This window comes from Gracilinanus agilis, chromosome 2, assembly GCF_016433145.1.
Source record: "Gracilinanus agilis isolate LMUSP501 chromosome 2, AgileGrace, whole genome shotgun sequence".
NCBI classification, from domain to species: Eukaryota; Metazoa; Chordata; class Mammalia; order Didelphimorphia; family Didelphidae; genus Gracilinanus; species Gracilinanus agilis.
The window spans coordinates 41,547,409-41,570,180 of NC_058131.1; the positions used below are offsets into that span (position 1 = coordinate 41,547,409).

General features: G+C 39.7%; 1 protein-coding gene across 1 annotated transcript in view; it reads left to right on the plus strand.

Moving 5' to 3' along the window:
- The window catches only part of HYDIN (HYDIN axonemal central pair apparatus protein), a 417,120-nt gene that overhangs the window by 288,758 nt on the left and 105,590 nt on the right, over nt 1-22,772 (plus strand). Inside the window, exons 42-52 of the mRNA XM_044659361.1 lie at nt 2,171-2,324; nt 2,924-2,926; nt 4,616-4,635; nt 5,002-5,608; nt 8,165-8,386; nt 16,093-16,283; nt 17,132-17,314; nt 18,285-18,404; nt 20,577-20,736; nt 20,814-20,986; nt 21,545-21,743. Of these exons, the coding sequence (XP_044515296.1) occupies nt 2,171-2,324; nt 2,924-2,926; nt 4,616-4,635; nt 5,002-5,608; nt 8,165-8,386; nt 16,093-16,283; nt 17,132-17,314; nt 18,285-18,404; nt 20,577-20,736; nt 20,814-20,986; nt 21,545-21,743 (2,032 nt within the window). The remainder of the gene's footprint in view (nt 1-2,170; nt 2,325-2,923; nt 2,927-4,615; nt 4,636-5,001; nt 5,609-8,164; nt 8,387-16,092; nt 16,284-17,131; nt 17,315-18,284; nt 18,405-20,576; nt 20,737-20,813; nt 20,987-21,544; nt 21,744-22,772) is intronic.

Sequence of the window (22,772 nt, forward strand, 5' to 3'; positions counted from 1 at the left end):
TCATCATTCCCTCCAGTCACTGCTGAAGATGTTCTGATTTGTTTTTTAGTTCTCATTACCCAGTGGTCTTACTCCTTCTTCCCTTCTTTGCTATAATGTTCTTGCCCTCTCTAGCCTCCTGATGCAGGTCATTTCCTCTCTACCCTTTCAGATCCCCATCCTTTATTTCTATAGAGAGGCCCCTCTTTCCCTTGGTTTTGTTCTTGGGATTTTTTTTTAAGGAACACTTCATTGTCCTCCATAATTTAGAAAGCAGAGAGACATCCTTTACTCTTTCATTTTACATTCTAGGAAGGAGGCTAGTCTGCACTTTAAACATAGGAAAGAAGAACATTTTATTAAGCAAACACTTTACAAATATTATTTCATTTGATCCTCCCAACATCTCTGGGAAGTGGGCATTGTTATTATCACCATTTTGAAGATGGGCCAGCTGAGGCAGAGAGGTTAGCTGACTTGCCCAAAGCCACGCAGTAGGTGTCTGGGGCTGAATTTGAATTCAGGTCTTCCTGAACCCAGAATTGTATCCACTGAGCTACCCACATGCCTATCATGCTGCCTAGTGCATAGTAGTTGCTTAATGCATGATTATTGATCAACTATCTCTTGAGACAGCCCAGTCTTCTTTTGTACTTTCTACTTTCTGTTAGAAATTGCTTCCTTCACCTCAAAACTAAACCAGCCTCAGCAGTTTATACCTATTGCATCTAGCTCTGCCCACTGGAACCCAGCAGATGAAATCTACTTCCTTGTTTACATTAGTGATTGTTGCTTAACCATTTTAGTCATGTCCAACTCTTACTGTCCCCATTTGGAAGGCATAGGAAGTCATGAAAGGAATGGTCTTTATAAGTGGCAAGAACTTCCTGTAACAAGGTCTTTTCACCTTGAACTTGACCCTGGAGGAGCTCCAGCTAAGGACCTTGGACTGCTTCTATTTTCCCTTAGAACTACCACATGGGTGAGTGAAAAAGACTCCCTTCCCTGGCCTTCCTGGAGGTACTAGCCTCCAGAGGGGCCCCTCATCTGAGAGGAGGTCTCGTGGCTAAAACCCTTGTTAACTGAATCTTGGGCCCTCTGGCTGGGCTTCTGGAGCCCTGCTGGAGTAAAGCCAGAGCTTGAGCACATAGTTTAACTTAGGATAAATCTCTTACTCTGCCCTTTTTCTCATTTCTCTACTTACACTCTTTCCTCCTATTTTATAAATAAATTGCTAAAAAATCATTTGGAATTAATTAAATTCCTGGCAACCATACTCTTAAATATTCAGTCCAACCATAATTTTACCCTTTTACATATCTATTGATAGAATTACATTTTTATTAGTTTTGTTATTAATAGGATCAATTATGTTGTTAGTAGTCCTTATCTTAAACCATCCTTGTATATCTTTCATAAATATCTTTCACTTGCACGTTTCTCCTAAAATAAAATCACAGAAAGAACTGTAAATTTCTAGTTAACTGAAAATTTATTTTAGTTGAGTTCCAGTGAATTAAAATCAGTGCATTACTATTAGTGAAAGCAAGGTGGTAAAGGAGAGAGCACTGGGCCTGGACTCAGGAGGACCTGAATTCAGATCCCCCTACAGGTACTCACTAGTTGTATCACTCTGGCCAAACCTCTTAACTGATTTGTGTTTCAGTTTCCTCAATTGTAAAATGGGAATAATAATAAGACTGACTTCCCAGGGTTGTTGTGAAGATCCAATGAGATAATATCTGGAAAGCCCTTGGCACAGCACATGGCACCTACTAGGCATTTAATAAATGTTTATTCCCTTCCTCCTCCTTTCCTTCCTTCCTCTTAAGAGCTGGCAAAACTGTCCATTGATATTTAGGGGTTCTGTTAAACTAAGTCTCTCCTCTCACTGAGGCCAGAACATTCTGGGTAAATAAGCAAAGGGGAATCAAGTAGGGAGGAAATTTTAAAAACAAGAAACTAGAGATACTAGATTGAAAGGCAGCACAGAATACTCCATAGACTTTGACATCCATGTCCTGCTTCTGCAATGTAGTATTCAACCCTAAAATGTATGTTTCCCCATCTGTAATATGGGCATACCAACTACCTGACCAGCCTACCTCACAGGGCTGTTGTTATGAAAGTAGTTGGGAAGGCCTCATATAAATGGGAACAATTAATCCTAATTCAATGTCCCTCTTCCCAGGAAACAAGAGAAAATAGCTCGGGAGCTTCAGGAAAAGAGACTGCAGCAGGAACTTGAACGGCAGCGGGAGGAAGAGGAGATGAAAAAGAAAACCAAGAAAAAGCGAGAGCCTGGCAAAGAAGAGCTTCAAGGGAAAAAATTGCCCAAGCAGGTAGTAGAGAGACAGGGAGTGGACAGACAGCAGACAGCAAAGGCTCCCATATTGGAGTTGCCTTGACCTCAGGCAGATGACGTCAAGCTTTCTGAGCTTTCCTTTCTTCTTAACACTAGCTTCCCCAATGGGAAGAAAAAGTTTCTGAAGAAAATATCTTCTAAGCCTTAAAAACAAACCATATGTATTCAAGGAAAATGCTCTGTAGACTTAGTTTATCCTTACAGCCAAGTATTCATAGTACTGTAAAGATACCATCTCATAACTAGCTACAGGCTGTAGCCGGGCCAGACCAGAAGACCGGCACATAATGGGGAGCAATCAAGGTCCACACACCAGTCTGTCTAGGCATGGGGGGATGCTGTTACTGTATTAAGAGTGAATGAAGCTGATGTCAGAGGCCAGGGCATCAGGCCACCCCAGAGGATGAGGGCATGTAAGTGAGGCAGAAACAAACCAGGTGAGAGAAAGGATACAGAGAGAGTAAATTCCAAGTATATAGGTCAGTATTTTAATGTTCAAATTGGGAAAAAGAAAATAGTCAGGAAATATTGGGATACTGAAGACAGTATCCAGTGATTCAGAAAGAACAAGCAGAGAAGCCTGTGCAGCCAAGATATGGCAACTGAAACCAGGACAGAGACTATCTCCCCTCTTCTGTGGCTTCCAGAGTCTTTGGGGGGGGGGCAAGTATTTGGGTGAGAGTCAGTAGACATCTTACACCCTCAGACTGCAATCCAGGACCTGAGAATCATAGCCTTAATTTTGGAAGAGGCTTCAGTGGTCTTCTAGCCCAACCCCTTCCCTATTCCTAAGTTTTCTACAACCTGGCCATGAAACTCAAATAGAAATAGACTCCCACAAACACACAAATTGAGTGAGAAAACCACAAATTAACCTTATCAATATCATATTCTATTTTTATAGATTTGGTCAAACATTCCCCAATTACATTTTAATTTGGTTTGGGGACCATTGACAGGGAGGTAGATACTTTTGCTCTATCCTATGCTAGCCTCTTCTTCAACAAGCTACATTGAGAACTCATTTTCTCCAAGGCAGGCAATTCTATTTTTTAATTCCTCAATTTTTCCATTCAAGAACTTTTCAGTTATTGGAAGATTCTTCTCATGTCCCAACCTCCTCAGTCTTCTCTGCTTCAGGCTAACCATCCCCAGTTCCTTCGGCCCCAAGCCAGTCCTCATGTTGTAGAGTTTCCAATAACTTCACCTGTTATACCTGTTATGCTCTTCTCAACATGGTTGGAGTTGTCGCCTTTTTTTAATATTTTTATTTTTGGCCTGGCACCTGGGAGTTCTTTTGGATAAGACCTTACAATGCAGAAACCCCCTTCACAGATGAGCAGTTTGTCCATAACTGGCAGTCTTAGAGACCTGCACGGGACTCTGAGAGGTTAGGAGAGAGGTCTGTGATCACACAGCTCTACGTGTCAGTACTTGACAGAAAAACCCAGCCTTCTATCCAGCATTCCACAGTACCCTGCTGGCTTATCATTATCCCTAGTGAAACTGGTATATCCAAAATTAGATCCAGAACTCTGGATAGGAGCTGACCAGGTTGTGCTCGCCTTCTTCTAGTCTTTCTGCTCTATTAATACTGCTCAGGCCTTACATCAGCCCATCTGATGGCTTGTAACTCACTAAAGTCCCCAAGACTTTCCACCCATCCACACTCTCCTTGCACAGTTTGGTGTTTTGTTTTTTTTTTACCCCAAGCACAGGACTTTCTACTTATCTCTATTAAAACACATCCTGTTAGCTTCATATTACCTTTCCAGCTTGGGTCAAATTGACAAAGGAAAGAAGGATAAAGGGGAAATAGCCAAAATCCTCCCAAATTCGTATATCCTGCTGGCTAAGCTGACTGTCAGCCTCTAACTAACCAACAACACTATAGCGATTGACTTAAGCCAGTTGTTGTCCATTGGCCCCAATCTGGTTTGTGACTTAATGAGCTTCAAAGGGAAGACCACTGTGGAATGTTCTTCTTCCCTTACATCTTATGTGCTCCACAATCAATGCTTACATTTGGCCTTAAATACCTATTTGACTATAGACTCCTTGAGGTCAGTCAGTTTACTTTATTCTTATTATCTAGGTATGTACAATGTTTAACAGAATTATGTAAGGTATATAATAACTCAGAAATCCAAAATATTAGTGCTGTACAAAGCAATTCTACTCATTCAACCCAGAGGACAACTCCAGCTATAATTATAGGTGGGAACAGGAATGGGTTTGATGCTTGAGCCAACTCAGACTGGCTTTTGAAAGCCACTTGTTAAAATTTCAGTGTAAGTATGGCTCAGAAATCAGCAAATGATACAAATCAGAGATTGATTTATTAACTTATTGATGGTCTAGATTTAGATTTAAGAAAGTGAAGAGAAAATATTAATAATGCAGATAAAATGAAAGTATGTTGTGCATCCACTTCTTTCCCTCTCAATAGTACTCCCCCATATTGTTCCCCTAGAATCATAGGAAATTTTCTATGAAGTCAAATTTAGTCTTTTTGTTCATTCTGTTGACCCTTTCTTTCTTCAGTTCCCTGGTGTTCCAAGAATTGATGCAATTCAAATAAGCCCTCACATAAATGACTTAAAACCCACTCTATGTGTTTTATTTTGATAGAGTATCTATGCCAAAGGAGAAAACAGGTCAGAAATGGGACTAGACAGGAAGATGTCAATGGTGAAAGATCATTTAACTGAGGAGAAAAGGGAGGAAGGAAAAAGGAAAAAGAGCAAGCAACAGCTGGGGGAAATTTTGCTTCCCTTACAGACTCTGGTAGAACATGAAGAAAGTGAAAAGGATTTATCGAGGGAGAGTGAGAAACATCTCATCCATAGGTTCAAAGTCTATGAGATGAACCTCAAGGACATTCAACAAATCTTGATGTACTGGGACCGGAAGCAGGGTGTCTGGGTTCCCCATACTGGTACTGAAGAAATCCAACATGAGGCAGAAGACCAACGACAGGCCCCTACTGGACGGAAGGGCCGAAAGGACCGTGAGAAGGAGCGTCTAGAAAAGCTAGAGAAGGAAAAGGCAGAGAAGGAGCGTCTGGAGAAGGAAAAGGCTGAGAAGGAGCGACAAGAGAAGTTTAAAACAACGGAAGACAGGAGCGATGTTGAGGTAGAGGAAGAAGATCATGAAGGGAAGAAGGAATTTGGTGTGCCTATCTTGGAGTTCCAGCCAAGTATCTCAGAAGAATATACCTGTAAGCAGATCCTAGAGTCAGAGAGGTTGCCAAAGATAGAACAGGTAAAAGGGTCTCTTGTGATTTGGAGGCAAAAAGAGTAAGAAAACATTTCACTGTGACAGGTCTCACAAAGATGGCCAACTGGTCTACTCCAGAGATTCTCACAAAATCTAGATGAAGGCTTTACACCAGAGCTATATTTGATCTCTACTGAGAAATCCATTCATTACCCTAAACCTTCGGTAATAAGAAAGTGATAATTACCATGATTGTTTTCTATTTGGTATAAACTCAGATGCCCTAACAAGCATCACGACTCAAAATAATCCATTCCTGATTTACAGGAATCTAAGTTTGGATAGAATCTTTGAAAGATTATTGAGTTTAGGCATTTAAAGGTTAAACAAGGCTAACCTTAAAGCTAGGGTTGCATCAGCTTGGGTGATGTGAGTCAAGATGCCTCAAAAAGTTCCTCTGAATACTAGCCTACCTCAGTGTCTGAAATTCCACCATTAGATGTAAATGAAAGTATTTTTTTTCTTTAAAATGCTAAAAAACTTCGGTTGTTAATATTTTAGATCAAGGCATTGTGTCTTCATAATTCCTCCACTGAAATATATACTCCTCCCACCCTGGAGAGGAGTAGATAATAATCAATACCCATTATCAAATTGAGCTTAGCTTCTCAGATAACTGGCGTTTCCTTTGAAAGCACAGAGAGGATCCTTGAGAAAAGAGCAAAGGATGAGAAAGTTTTGATGGATAAAGGGAGAGAGAGATTTGGGTATTACCTCCTGAGGACAAGAATGCCACCATAGCCTGTGTGGCTTAGAGGGAAGCTAAAGAAAGGAGAAATATGAGAGGCCATTAAAGACAAGCATCATCTCCCTTACAGTCTCCTTGTGAACTGGCCTCCCTATGAGATGATGTTCTGATCACTCTCTTTTAAGAAGAGGTATCATATTTCTAGAATTGTCCTAATCTGATTCATTTGCTTGCTTTGTTTTACTCCTTTCCCTTTAGATGCCATATTAGAAACTAAGACATTTATCACATAGCGTATTGGCTAGCATTTAGAATAAGTGGTTTTTTCCATTGTTTTCTCCATAAACTTCCAAAGTCCAGGGTCATAAGGGCAATTGCAAGTGATGCTGGAATTCAGCTGCCAGACCTTCCGGGATGTAGGATTGGCAAACAACAGTTTATAGTCCAAATCCTGCCTCCTGCCTCTTTCTGAATGGCCTCTAAGCTAAGAATGGTTTTTATGTTTTTAAATAAAGTTTGATTGTGTTTTTTAAAAAAAAATTTTAATATCTTAGCTTCTGAGCCTTGCAAAAACAGGTACATATGTATTTGTTAGTAGCTACTTCCCAGCCTCTTGCAGTCTCGTTTCTCAAAATAAAGTGAAGCCCCTGGTCCATAGAACCACAATCCTCCAGGAGATACTCAGTAACATTATGGATCATCAATACCAGTGACTGAATCTGCAAACTTTCCTGGAGTCAGCACTATTCTGGTAATATTACTGCTCCCCAAACTAACCATGTCCAACTCAGATAGAAATGGGGGCCAAGAAAATGTACATAAAGATCTTTATGGGGACATATTAATTTAAAAAACAAATATCAACATGATCTGTATTTTATTACATTCTAATTTATTTGTTAAATATTTCCCAGTTCGATTTTAATCTGATTTGGGCTTCACTAGGGGCCATATATTGGGATTACCTCCACCTTCAACCATAAAACTTATAGGACAAAGAGTTACATATTTATTCTAGGCTTCTTTATATTCACTGAGTGCTTCTCACTGGCCTCTATGAGATTGTTTTGCTATAAAAATACCAGCTACCTGGTTTTCAAGACATCTGTTCATTTATTATAGTCATTTTAAAAAAAAGATGAATTTCTGTCCTCAGACTGCTGTTTTCTTATTCCCGTTTTCCCAGTTTGTAAGAGGAGAGGGGCTAGACTTTTAATTTCATTAGACAAGGACACTCCCTTTCCCAATACGGGAGCCCTTTCTCTACAACTTAGAGAGTTGTAGTCTTGGACTATGAACCAAGAAATGAGGTGGCTTGCCCAGTCACAGAGCTAGTCCATATTAGAAGTGGGACCTTCAAGGCCAGGAAAATAACTACATGAGGCTACCCCTTTGACTTTCAATTTTCTACCATTTCTAGAATTTTCTAAAAAAATTCTTAGAACGTTTCCTAATTTTTTAATGAAAAAAAAAATCTTAAGACCCACCTCTCAGTGCCCCACAACTTTGTCCTCCTCACCTGGCCAAAATGATTCCTCTGACCTCAGATCCTAATAAGCTTCTTAAGGAAAAAGTTTGTTTCATTCACCCTCTTATCTACCTGCTGAATGATCAAATGAATGAAAAAATCATTCATTTTAGAACAAAAGAATGATTTTTACAGTAAAAAGGAAACCATTATATAAACCCTTTCCAGAAGCAAAACTGTCTCTGATAATTCTTACCTTTGACATAGACAGCCTGGCCACTCTCAATGGAAGCCAACAGCTTCTCACCAGAGAAAAGAAAGTTTTGAGCCACATAGTACACAGGGAAAACAAGCTCTGATTCAATGTGAGGATTTTTTTTTTTAGATGGTAGATATCCTGGACGTTACAGTCGTCGAGCTACCAATCCCCCCTCCTGCCCTATTCTCCATCATCCAATTCCCAGCGAAAAGGGTGCCAGTGATCACAACAGAAATTCTTAAACACTTCGCTTTTGTTGTCCCACCAAGTGAAGAAACATCGACAATAGAGGAAAAGAAGGAAAATGAAAGCGAATCTGACATTTTCACCGGTACCCTGACACCAAAGGTAAAAAGTGGGGTATTCTTCTTGGTTTATGCACACTTCAAATGGTCAAAAGATTGGGGATATATGAGCAGAGCTGTGGGGGCAGCTACATGGCACAGTGGATAGAGTGCCAGGTCTGGCATCAGGAAAACTCCTCTTCCTGAGTTCAAATCCAGCCTCAGACACTTCCTAACACTGTGACCCTGGGGAAGTCACTTTACCCCGTTTGCTTTGGTTTCCTCTTCTGTAAGATGAGCTGGAGAAGGAAATGGCCAACCACTCCAGTGTTTCTTTTAAGAAAACCCCAAATGGGTCTCAAATGAGCCTGAAAAACAATTGAACAAGAACAAAGCAAAGCTGTAGGTAGGAACTGTGGGGTAAGTGATACGGACAATCCCCAGGCAGTAGTGCTGTGGATTGTTGAGCCAGTTTTGGACAGACCCCCGGAACACCACTAACAGAGAAGGCTCCACCCCTAGGTAAGGCTGTTGTGGGGAGAGATGGGCATATCTGGTAGTGTGCCTATTTTATTTAAAATTTTTTTATTTTTAAATTTTAAATTTCATTTGAAAATTTAAATTTAAATACAATTGTTAAAATTTTATTTAAAATTCCTATTTTAAGTGGAATTTCTCTTTCTAAGTCTTACTGCTGGACTTTGTTAGAAATATATATATAATGATGATGATTTATATGGGTTTATTTTGTATCCTGCAACTTTTTTTTTAATTTTTTTTAAACCCTTGTACTTCGGTGTATTGTCTCATAGGTGGAAGATTGGTAAGGGTGGGCAATGGGGGTCAAGTGACTTGCCCAGGGTCACACAGCTGGGAAGTGGCTGAGGCCGGGTTTGAACCTAGGACCTCCTGTCTCTAGGCCTGACTCTCACTCCACTGAGCTACCCAGCTGCCCCCTGTATCCTGCAACTTTGCTAAAGTTATTATTTCAGTTAGTTTTTTAGTTGATTCTCTAGGAGAGCTTCCTTTTTTAACTAATCATTCTTGCTAAGTGCTAACTTCTATTCTTTCTTTACTGTTTAAGACCTACCAAGACTGTCAACACCCTCTAATGTCAGTCCTCTGAAGCAAAGCTCCATTTCCCTAGCCTTTGTTACAGTTCTTCCCATATATTACCAAAACAGAGATAAAAATATCACTAGTACTTTTTTAGAATATCCCCCTAGATGTTCCCCCAAAATAACAAAATCCAGGGTTGACCTGACAAGTCACTTAGCTTTTCTTTGTCCCAGATAAATATTTTTTTAACATTATAGTACTTCCCTAGATGAGAAAGATTAAATTCTTGCTTTTAAGTCCTTTGAGATGAAAGGCTTTAAATTTAGGAGTTTGATGTTTCTTTGTCAAATTGGATTAAGGACTAAAAATCAAGAAGAAATCTCTTAGCTCTTAACTTTAGGGCTCTTATCTATGCCCTCTCAATAAATCCTCCAGAAAGGATTCACCTAATGTGATTAGAAGAGGAAGAGAAGAGCTTCTTCTGGGTATCTTAGAATTGTGTGGATACCAGGGCACTATGCAGATTCCCTGTTGTCCCTTTCCCTTTCTTCAAGACCCACCTATCTTCTTTCTTGATCACATACATCATTTTTGATAATGTCTTTTATGCCATTTCTTGAATGTCATTTCTTATTGACAAAATACCATACTCAGGAAATAGAATATTGGGAAGACTTCTCTCTTTTTAAGTTCAAATCCAGCTTCACAAACTTACTAGCCAGGTCACCCTGGGCAAGTCACTTAACCCTATTTACCTTAGTTTACTCATTTATAAAATGGGCTGGAGAAGGAAATGGCAAAGCACTCCAGTATCTTTGTCAAGAAAATAAAAAATGGGGTCATGAAGAGCCAGACATGACTGAAAAATGACTGAACAACATTTACACCACTAATCCATTTTTCCATTGTCTTTCAGTTGACCCATGATCCTGCCATGGGTGTGCTGACAAATGTTTAACATTCAGCTCTCAAAAAATTATCCCTATCTGGCCCCAGACACTTCCTAATTACATCACCCTGGGCATGTCACTTAACCCCCATTGCCTAGCCTTTACTACTCCTCTGTCTTGGAACCAGTACACAATATTCATTCTAAGATGGGAGGTAAGGATTTTAAATAAAAATTACTTCTGACATACTTTTAAGTTTAATCCACATTATTAACATTTTCTCAATCACTTTCTTAAGTCTAAATAATCAACAAAACAATAAGTCAAGGCCTGATATGTAGCATTTGCTAATTTCCAAGGTGTAAATGCTAACATTGAAAATTTAAGAGTTGACTCTTACAAGCTAGTATGAGCTGGCTCAATTATACCCCTAATTTTTGCTTCTTTAGATACTGTGGTACTTGATGATTTGCAGACAAATAGAATCACAGAAGGAATATTAGAAATACAGGGTTTTATTTCTGGGAGGAACAAATTCCTGGGATCCTTGGAAGTATTGCACAATTTCACAAATACAGTCCAAGACATTCATTTAAGAAATTTTAGTTTCAGGGTCTAATGCAACCAGAAAAAATATCATCCACAAATAAGAGCATTTGGAAAATCAATAGAGAATATCCTTTCTATTTGGACAGTGCACTGGATGTTCTGCCTGGCAGCAAAAAAGACCCATTGAAGAAATATGAGTCCTTATTTTATGCCTCAATTAGTACTACTAATAAGATGATCATCAAATAAGATTTTCTCTGCTTGTATCTCAGATTGCCTTAACATAATCTTGGAAGACAAGTTGTTTGATGAACCTAATTTAAGGCTACAATTTGTTTTATTCAATCAAATGTCTTTTTTAAAGTGAACAAGCCATAAATACAGTAAAATCCGATTTCTCTACATTATCATTTGTCAAAATTTGGTTTGTAGTAGAACATTACTTACAAAAGTTTCTTAATTCTCTTGTCATATTTTCATCAAGACTATTCTCATGGGACAACTGGGTGGGAGTTCCTGAATTCAAATCCAGCCTCAGACACTTCCTAGCTGAGTGTCCCTAGGCAAGTCACTTAACCTCCATGCCTAGGCCTTCTATCACTCTTCTGGCTTGGAACCAATACACAGTATTGATTCTAAGATGGAAGGGAAGGGCTTAAAAAAATTTTTAAACCATTCTCATAAAGATTTTGCATAGGTGAGAAAATGGGTATAGGCATAAATGTTTCAAATTTTTGTATATTCTCCTCTTCTAGGAATATCTTAAGGCTCAGTCTATCAATGCTATCTAAATTATGTCACCTCCAGCCTTGACCTTCTCTGTATGTACATAATCCAGCCCAACCACTCTTTCACTTTTCTTTAGTTCCTTTTCTATTCCCCCTGGGGTCTGTAAAGTTGGAGTCCAGTGTGATGTCTCCATGGTAACTAGGAGAAAATGCTTCATCTGGAAATCTTGACAACTTTTCATTTGGGGGCCTGTTAGTTGTCCTCATTCCAATCTTATCTTTAAATGCTTATGGACCGATTAGTCTTAAATGGATCTTACAGGAAGCTGTATGCAAGTTCATCTCCTCCTCCATCATTTCTTCCTGTTTTATGAAACATTCATTACCTCACCATTCCCAACCATCCACTTAAAGATTTCATCAATGAGCTTAAATTCTTAACCATTCAGTGTTGCCTTTTGCTATGCCTCATTGTTTAGTTAGTCCATCAAATATTTTCTGAGACAATTTCTAGGATCTAGTCTCTTTCTGTGGCAATTATTTTACATAGTTTAAATTCCAAAAGAAGTATGGGGAAACTATCTATTCCTTTATCCATTTCCCATTTTCATTCAGTGGCTTGTTCAGATGGACTATTTTGGTTCTCTTTTGATTGTTTGCTGTATCTTTTCCCTCTCTACCCTTTGTTCTAATTTGATTTTAATTTTTATTTTTACTGTAAGAAATCACTGATATGACCGTATACAGACATTTGATTCAGACATGCTATTCAGACATGGCTCCCACATTGGTAACAAGTAGTTTCCTATCAATTGCAATATAGTCAGTTTTGTTCTTTGTGTTGGGGGTTTTTGTTGGTTTTGGGGGGGTGTTTGTCATTTTTAATGCGTTCTGAGACTTTTCTTGAAGGAAATTTTCATTGTACATGTTGTCTCAGCTTTAATTAGCTTTAAAGTTTAAAATAGTACCAAGGCTTCTGGGACATGCTATACATATGTACATATATAATTTATTATATTATGTATATATGTGTGTGTGTGTGATTATATATTAATATATTATATAAAATAATGTGTTCTAGAATATATATGATGCATAATATATTATATATTTATATATATACACACACATATAAGTTCACTTGTATGTGGATATAAATGTATGTATATTTCATTTGGAGATCTCATCAATTCCCAAGAACTCAATTGTCATCTCTATGGAAATGGTTCTCAGACCTACTTATCCAGCCATAACCTCTCTAGTGACCTCCATTCTGACTATTAGACATCTCAAATGGATATACAGTTGAAATCTTAAACTCAACTTGCCCAAAAGGAAACTCATTATCTTTCACCCAAGCTCCCCACTTCCAAACTTCTCCATAATTGTTGAGGGCAACACCATCCTCCCAGTGCCCTGGGCGCACAAACTAGAAGTCATCCTGGACGTTATACAATCTTTCCTCCCCCATATCCAAACTGTTGCCAAGGTCTGTTGATCTCACCTTTGCAATATCTCTCAAATAAACCCACTTCTCTTTTCTGGCAATACCACTGCCATGGTCCAGGCTGTCACACCTTGTACCTGGACTATTGCAATAGCTTGCTGGAGGATCTGCCTGGCTGGGGAGGAGTACCCCTACCTTAAGTCTCTCATCACTCTAATCCATCCCCCATTCAGCTACCAAAATGATTTTCCTAAAACACAGGTCACCTCCCTCTACTCCCCCTTGCCAACTCAATAACATCCATGGCTCCCTATCTCCTCCAGGATCAAAAATAAAATCCTTTGGAATTCAGAGTCCTTCATAAACACACACACACACACACACACACACACACACACACACACACACACACACATATATATATNCACACACACACACACACACACACACACACACACACACACACACACACTTTCCAGTCCTCTTGCACCTTACTCCCCTGGCATGCTTTGATTCAGTGATATTGGCCTCCTTCCTCTAACAAGACATTCCATTTCTCGACCCTTAACATTTTCTTTGGCTGTTCCCCCATGCCTAGAATGTTCTCCCTCTCTGATCCAACTATTGACCTTCTTGACTTCCTTTGTATCAGCTTAAATCCAATCTCCTACAGGAAGCCTTTCTCAACCCTTCTTAATTCTCATGCCTTCCCTCTGCTAATTATTTCCCATTTATCCTATTTATACATAGTTGTTTACATGTTGTCTCCCCCCACTAGAATGTAAACTCCCTGAGGGTAGAAATTGTCTTTTGCCTTTTAGTACAGTGTCTGACATTTGATGCTTAATAAATATTTGTTGATTGACTTATCTGAGGAAAATAAATTTGGTATAAACTATTTTAGCTGGTATTTTTAAGCTTTAATAACCACTGGCTTTGCCATTTTCCTACTAAACCCAATGACCAGGCTCACTCAAGGTGTCCTCAAGGTCCCAAAGGCTAAACAATTAAGGACAGGACCTTGCCATTTCCTAGGTCCCACTTAGCCCTACAGATCTATAAATCCACAGTGCTCTGCAGCAGCTTGCATTCTGCCATTTTTATTTTTGTTTTGCTTTAAATTGCCATTCTATTATCAACAGTCCAGTAGCAAGAGAAAGAAAGAGAAATTCCACTTAAAATTATTCTAGATAATACAAAATACCTAAGAATCTATTGCCAAGACAAACACAGAAATTATATGAAAACAATTACAAAACATTATTCACACAAATAAAGTCATATCTAAACAATTGGGAAAATGTTGAGTGCTCATTGGTAGGCAGAGCTAATTTAATAAAAATGATAATTCTACCTAAATAAATTTACTTATTCAGTGCCATATAAATCAAACTACCAAATAATTATTTTATAGAACTAGAAAAAATAATAACAAAATTTATCTGGAAGAATAAAAGGTCAAGAATGTCAAAGGAATTATTTTTAAAAAAGTGAAAGAAGATGACCTTGGAAGTAAGAGATCTCAAACTGTATTATAAAGCAGTAATCATCAAAACAATCTGGGACTGGTGAAGAAATAGGATGATAGATCAATGGAATAGACTAAATACACACCATACAGGGCTAAATGTCTTTAACAACCTAGTGTTTGACAAACCCAAAGACCGACCCCAGCATTTGGGATAAAAACTGACTAACAAAAGCTGCTGAGAAAATAGGAAAACAGTATGGCAGAAACTAGGTATATACCAGTATCCCACACCCTACAAAGGTCAAAATGGGTATATGAATTAGATATAAAGAATGATACCATAAATAAATTAGGGGAATATAAAAAAAATTGCCTGGAAGATCAATGGAAAAGGGAAGAATTTATGACCAAACAAGGGATGAGAGAATTATAAGATCTAAAATGAATAATTTTGATTATATTAAATTAAAAAGCTTTTGTACAAGCAAAACCATTGTAACCAAGATTAGAAGAGAAACAACAAACCATATTTCTCTGATAAAGGTCTCATTTCTCAAATCTATAGAGAACTAAGTTAAATTTACAAGAATAGAAATCTTTCCCAATTAACAAATGCTCAAAGGATATGAATTAGCAGTTTTCAGATGAAGAAATTGAAGCTATCAATAATTATATGAAAAACTGTTCTAAATCATTCTTAATTAGAGAAATGCAAATTAAAACAATGCTGAGGCACTACCTTATACTTATCAGTTTGGCCAATATGACAGTAAAGGAAAGTGATAAATATTGGAGGAGATGTGGCAAAATCAGGACACTAAATGCATTGTTGATGGAATTATGAACTGATCCAACCTTTCTGCAGGGCAATTTGGAACCATTCCCAAGGGGCCATAAAATTGAATGTACCCTTTGATCCTGGGTCTGTGACCTAAAGAGATCATTTTTAAAAGGGGCAAGGACTTACTTGTACAAAGAATATTTATAGCACCTCTTTTTGTGGTGGCAAAAAATTGGAAATTGAGGGGAACGTCCATCACTTGAGGAATGGCTGAACAAATTGTGGTATATGTTGGTGATGGAATACTATTGTTCTATAAGAAATGATAAATGGGATGGCTTCAGAAAAAATCTGGAAAGATCTGCATGAACAGATGCAGAGGAAAATAAGTAGGACTGGGAGAACACTGTCCATAGTGACAGAAATATTGTATAAGGATCAACTGTGAAAGACTTGACTACTCTTAGCAATACAATGAACTGGAACAATTATGAAAGACTTATGACAGGGAATGCTATTTACCGCCAGAGAAAGAACTATTGGGATCAGATGCAGATCAAAGCATACTATCTTTCACATTAGGTTATTTACTGTTATTTTGGTGTTTTGCTTCTGTATACGTGTACTGTTACAACAATGACCAATACGGAAGTGGGTTTTGCATGATGATATATGTTTAGCCCAGATCAAATTGCTTACCATCTCCTAGTGGGGGAGACAACAGAGGAAAGGAGATGGTTTGGATCTTAAAATTTTGGAAAATGCATATTGAAAATTATTATTACATGTAATTGCAAAAATAAAATATCTTTTAATTAAATTGCTGTTCTTCCCTTGAAACACAGGAAGAACAGCCCATCCCATCTAGGCGACAGAGAAAAGAAAAAGAGGGGGCCCCAGTAAAGGAAAAGCGTGGACGTGGCACACCAATCACCAAGAAGACTCCTCAGGTTTTGCCCACTGGAAACATCACCCCCTTGACAACCTTGGACGAGAGCACCTTCACCACAAGCCAAATCCAGGATAAATTCGTGAGGTGGGCCATCAAGCAAAGTAGATGTTGGTATTCCCAGAGTGATGATTTTCACTGTCCCTGTGGTATGGCAGCACAGCTGGCCTGGAGGGGCCCACTCGAGGTACCATAGGACTTGGAACGTTTCTGATGTGGACTTTGTGTAGGGAAGGAAAGGACCAAGTTTTTGTATCTTCCCCAGGACCTTGTCCCATGATTCCTAAAACACTTAAATCAACAAACATGGACTGAGTACCTGTAATTTGTGAGGTTCAGGGAGACCCAAAGATAATAATAATTGCTATGATTTTATAGCTCTTTATGGTTGACAAAATGCTTTACAAATATTCTCTCATTTGATCCTTACAACTCCAGGAGGTAGGTGCTATTGTTATCCCCATTTTATAGGCAAGGAAACTGAGACAAATGGAGATTAAGTGACTTGCCCAGGGTCACACAGCTGGTAAATATCTGAGGTGGGATTTGAACTCTGGTCTTCCTAACTGCAATTCTAGCACTATCAAAGCACCATCTAACTGCTTACTTTTCACCTCTGTGACACTGGGCAAGTCAAGGTCTCTGAGCTTCAGTTTCTTTAACCGTAAAATAGGAATAATAATAGCATTTCCAAGTCTTACTTCAGGATTATTATGAGAAAACCCCTTTTTGAACTCTAAAGCCATTTACAAATGTCAGCCATCACCAATATTACTCTTTGACACACTTGTCCTGTAGCCGTAACACCACATAATTCTGCCTGTCATCGTGCAGCTCAAAGCTTCTTCCCTTTCTCACCCTGGGCCAGACTTCCTGGGCTTCCAGCAGCATTTGGCCTCTGACTACTCCTGTTTGTAAAAAAATGTCATTTCCAGGTTGAGTCATTTCCGTTGGATCGTCCCGGCCCACGGAGAGGTGACACTCCGAGTCCATTTCTCCTCCAACGAGACTGGAAACTTCGACCAGACTTTCAACTTTGAGGTTCTCGGAACCCGCCGCCAGTATCAGCTCTACTGCCGAGGAGTCTGCACGTACCCTGCCATCTGCCGGGACCCCAGGTCAGTGAGGGATTTGCAGGTGGAAGAGGAAGCCGGAAGACTCGTCCCCTGAACCTTCGGGGGCTGCCTCTCTTTTTGCATGAAGGAGAAGTCGCAGATGAGAACATTGTAGCTTGGGGAAGACCACGGGAGGCAGATTGTCAATTCTTGACCAAGGAACGAGATTGGAGGGAAGGAGACAACATCGAGATTCTCGGTTTTGTTTTAGTCTTGGTCACTGGAACATGAATGGCTGTAGTAAAACCTAAAGGTCTCAGCAGCTAATATCCCCAAAAGGATACTTTTCCAGAGATGGACTGTGCTTAGGAGTTTAAGGATAAACAGATCATCGATACAATTATTATTTGTGTTGATCTGAGTCTATGAAACTATGAATAGATTGTCTAACATGGTCATCAGACTAAATGTCGGCTAATTAAGAGATGTCTTTTCTGAGCAAGAAGGGATTGCTGGACATAAGAATAGAGAGAAGGCTTTTCCCCAAGAGCCACATGGAAAAGGTATGTCGGCCAAGTAATTTTCATTTAGGCAACCTTCTCTGAGATAGCATGGTGCCAAGGGGAAGGAAAAAAAAAAACAGGACACTAGGGAAGGAGAAAACATTTACTAATTGCCTGCTACATGTCAGGCACTGTGCTAAGTGCTTTGCAACTTATTTGATCTTAACAACTACCCTAGGAAGAAGGTACTATTATGATCCCCATTTTGTAGTTAAGGGAACTGATGCAAACAAAGGTTAAGTGACTTACTCAGATAATGTGTCTGAAACCAGATTTGAATTCAGGTCTTCCTGACCCCAAGCCCAACACTCTATCAACTACCCCATCAGGCTGCCTATCTGTGTGCCCTTGTGCAAGTTATTTAACTTCTCGGGACCTTATTTTTTCCTCTATAAGCTGAAGGGTCAGGACAAGATGATCTCCAGGTTTTTTTTAAGACCTAAAATTCCCTGATTCTGCTCTTCTCTTAGGGTGGTATTCCCTCATCGGAAGAAGGACATGAAACCTGAAGAGACCGTCTTTAAGAAATATGTGCTAAATCAGGAGACATTTCACTTTGGACCATTGCTCTGTGGGAAATCAAGAGATAGGTAAGTATTTACGAGTATTTCTAGTTTCATCTTATTAACTGGAGAGTTGGTGTTTCATTTCCTGTCTGTGGCCTTTTGCCTTTCTCCTAGTGGACATAGTTATTGCCCAGTGGCACCCAGTGCCCATGTGAATGGATAGATATCTTTGCAGTGAGCAGTTTGTCCGCCATGTTCTGGGAGGATGCTCCTCTTAGGGAGATTGGCCACATGTGTTCGACTGATTCCCAGACTGATGGGTGGCTGTTCCCATTCTTTCCCACCCATTGACTCCCCTTTCATGGGCATAGCACTGATTTGCCCCAGGGCCCATCCTTATCTGTAGTTTTTCTTTGCCTCATACACTGGCAGCCCAGGGACTTTTCTTCCAGCATTTCCAACCACTGGGCACTGGGCACTGCTTGGGTCAGTATGCTGATATTTCCTAGTGTTAGGTAGCTCACTTCCATCTTGTGAGGTCTGCTTTCTGCTGATGTGCCCTTATTAGTAATTCCATTTGCCACTGCTTTGAATAATCTCAAGATATTCAAGGAAACACAAAGACTCCAGTGTAGCTAAGGCTGGAGAATTTCCCCATCTCTACAGGGTAACTGTCCAGGGCCCTGGAAACTCAACCTCCAGATCATCTGATAAAATTCAACAAGTGTATTAATCTGGCCAATCACGTTGATCGGTGCTCAAGGTTATAATTACAAGGAAATGGAAATAACTATGCCAAAAAGATACTTATTCAATAATATAGGAAAGGTGGAAATCCAAAGCCCCATCCTCCATTTCTACCAGCCCTGGAATGGCAGTCTCATTCAGAAGAGTTAGCCCAAAGTCTCAGCTTCCTGCTCTTTAAGATACTCTGCAAGCCCCCCAGATGGCAGAAGGTCCTAGCCAACTGGCAGAGATATTGCCTCATATGTTAATGCTGAGCCATCCTAAAGTCTCTGAGACTAAAAGGGCTCTCTACTTCCCTTCCAAGAACTAGGTGAGACAGTTACCACCCCAGATGGGTTGTTCATTTGTTTTTTTCCCCCAGTCTAATTCCCAAGAGGTAAATAAATGGGGCCAAACCCATGACCTTGGGCTGTTAATTTGTTGTTGTTGTTCAGTCACCTCCATTGTGTCCAACTCTTTAGCCACCTCATTTGGGGTTTGCTTGGCAAAGGGACAGTTAACTTTATCGTGACTTTAATCACTCAAAAAGGTGCCCTCCCCAAGCCAACCAAATGACAGTGACAAGTGAATGGCTCCAATAAAAGACTTGACAAAAGGACATTTTGTTGTGGTCATCTTTGTATAACTCATGAGTCTGATGAGAACTGGAGGGGCAGGTTCAATCTTAGAGCCAATAATAACTAAGAATAAATACTCTCTGTAGGGGGCAGCTGGGTAGCTTTGTGGATTGAGAGCCAGGCCTAGAGATGGGAGGTCCTGGGTTAAAATCTGGCCTCAGACCCTTCCTAGCTATGTGACCCTGGGCAAGTCACTTAACCCCCATTGCCTAGCCCTTACCACTCTTCTGCCTTAGAGCCAATACACAGTATTGACTCCAAGATGGAAGGTAAGGATTTAGAAAAAAAAAAAAAAAAAAGAAAAGAATACTCTCTGTGATCTTTCCAAGTGGACCCACCAAAAGACTTTCTTGTTTGGGAACAATTGAATTTAGTTCTCTTCTAAGATATCTGATTCAGTTTATCTGCTAGTGACTACAGAAAGCAACCCATTTTGAACATATTAAAATTATTTATTTTATTAATAATTATATACATTGTTGGGATAAAATAATTGCTTCTATAAATAATTAATGTGTTTAAAACAGTTAAGAACATAAATAGGATTTGGATTGACATCCAGCAGCAAAGAAAAAACTTACTGCATCAAGAGGGTGGACCTAGGGTTTTCTTGATGAAGGCTGCACATATGTATACATTTTGTACATGTTATTTTCCCATCATTCAGTAAGACTGAGAAGCTGAATTTACCCATAAATATTTATTAAACAATTCATTTCAGTTCATCCACAGATGTCAAATGCTAGCCGTTTACAAAGCACCAGGTCAGATACTGGGCCAAAGAGTTACTGTGAGGATAACATCTCTTGTTGCAGATGAATTTGAGGTCAAATCAATCCCAGAAAGTCCCTTCCCTTTTATACTATGGATTCCTCCTTTTATTTCTTTTCAGGTACAAGGCAGTCCAGTTCCCAGACAATATGGAAAAGCTAACAATCCTAAACAACTCCCCACTAACTTCAGAGGTGACATTCCTTTTCCAGAATGACATCAAAGCCAACACCTACATCCTAGATCCACCCTTCATGATCCTCAAGCCAAATGAGAAGCAGGTAGGAAAGCCTCAGAAGCAATCCAACCACCTCAGGATGACTTCCCCCCTTACCTTTGGCCCTGCCTGTCCCCTCAGGTGCTGTCCGTGTGGGCATACCCAACCGCCGTGGGCTTATTTGATGACAGCATCGTCTGCTGCATCAAGGAGAACCCAGAGCCAGCTGTCTTCAAGATAACTTGCCAGGGAATCCGACCAGAACTGGAACTGGATCACAAGCAGTTGCACTTTGAAAAGCTGTTACTCCATAGGTCAGATAGCTAATACACCCATCTTATTTATCTGGAAGTCCTCAAGCTATGGAGTCTCCATCTCAGGGATCCTCGATTTTCCCCATTCCTCTCTCCCCGATATACTAGACATTTCTGACTTCCCTTAGGAGCTTTGTGATATTCAGTGCAGTCTGATGGGAAGGGCACAGAGTTGTTGATCAAATGGTCCAGGTTCTAGTAACAGCTCTTATGCTAACTACATATATGGCCTTAATGAGGTTATTTAATCTCTCTCCACCTTATTTCCTTCATCTCTCCAAACAGAATAATAAATAGTTGGCATTTATTCCATGCTTCAAGTTTTACAGAGCCCTGTGAACTAGGCATGGCAAGTATTATTATCCCCATACTAGGGATGACAAAACTGAGGCTCAGGAGAAAAAAAAGTATACTTGGCACAGAGTAGGGACTTAACAAATGTTTGTCAACTCACTGATTGAATTCAGCCTCACTAAACATCTACCCTCACACTGAGAAGCCGGTGCACTCAAAATAAGCATCGCTTGAACATGACAAGCTATTTTCTGGTCTCTGCAGGAAAGATTCCAAGATTATTTTCTTGAAGAATGTTACCCCTTTGCCTGTTGCCTGGAGGATCAGCAGCCTAGAACATCTGGGGGATGACTTCAGCATCTCCAAAACACAGGGGGTAATCTATCCTGGGAATGAGTATTGCTTGCAGATACATTTCCAGCCCACCAAAGCTGTCAACATCAAGAAGGCGATTCGCTTAGAGGTGAGATTTAGCCCCCATCAGTTGGTCGCCCTGGAGTATTAAATAAGATTGGCCCAAGATCCTCAATTCAGTTATTTAAAGTGTGTCCTTTGGTATTCGAAATATATTTATTAACCTCTCCATTTAAAAAAATTTTGCTTTGAAATAACAAAGTCCTTCCTTCCCACATGCCCTCTTCAACCCTTTGTTATACTAAGGATCACTTCTCTAAGAGCAAAGGTTAGCCAGACTTGTGGTGGTAATCAATAAATGTATAATAACAGCTAACATGGAGACTGGGCATCCCCAATCCTAACCATAAATAGTCATTTAAAGTGCCACTGACTTTTGGGGGTACCCTGCTTTTTGCAAAATGCTTTGCATTGTTTCTTTTGAGCCTTATCACAACACTGTTAGGTAGTTAGGTAGGTAGAAAAAATACAGGTATTTTTGGCCCCGTTTTATAGATGAAGAAACTATCTGAAAGGAGTTAGTTGATTTGACCACACATCTAATCAATTTCCAAAGCAATCTTTGAGCCAAGATCTTTCTGACTTCCAAAATCAGAGCTGTAGACATGATGTTTTTCATGTGGTGAGCTTTGGCTGGATAAAGAACAGAGTCTGCGATTCTTCTTAACACAGTGAAGGGTCATCAAACACTGGAGGCAATGAATGAGATTAGAGAACTGAGTGAATGCTGCAGATACCATGGTTGGAGCCATGAGGCAGACATAGGAGGCTCACTAGCCTGTATCCTTTTCTCTATTTGGAAAAATCCCAGTCCTAAGAAACCATTGAACAGACATCTACAGCAGAGGAACAGACAAACGTGAGCCATGAGATCGAATGCAGGACTTAGTTCATATGGGCAGAGGCAGAGACACAAAGAAAGAAGAGAGGAGAGACAGAGAAGAGGAAAGAGAGAAAGAAGAGAAGGGAGGAAGGAGAGGGGAGGAGAAGGAGAGAAAAAGAATGGATAAAGGAGAGGGATGGAAAATGGATGGGGGAGAGACAGACAAAAAGGAGAGAAAGAGAGAAGTGAAGGGAG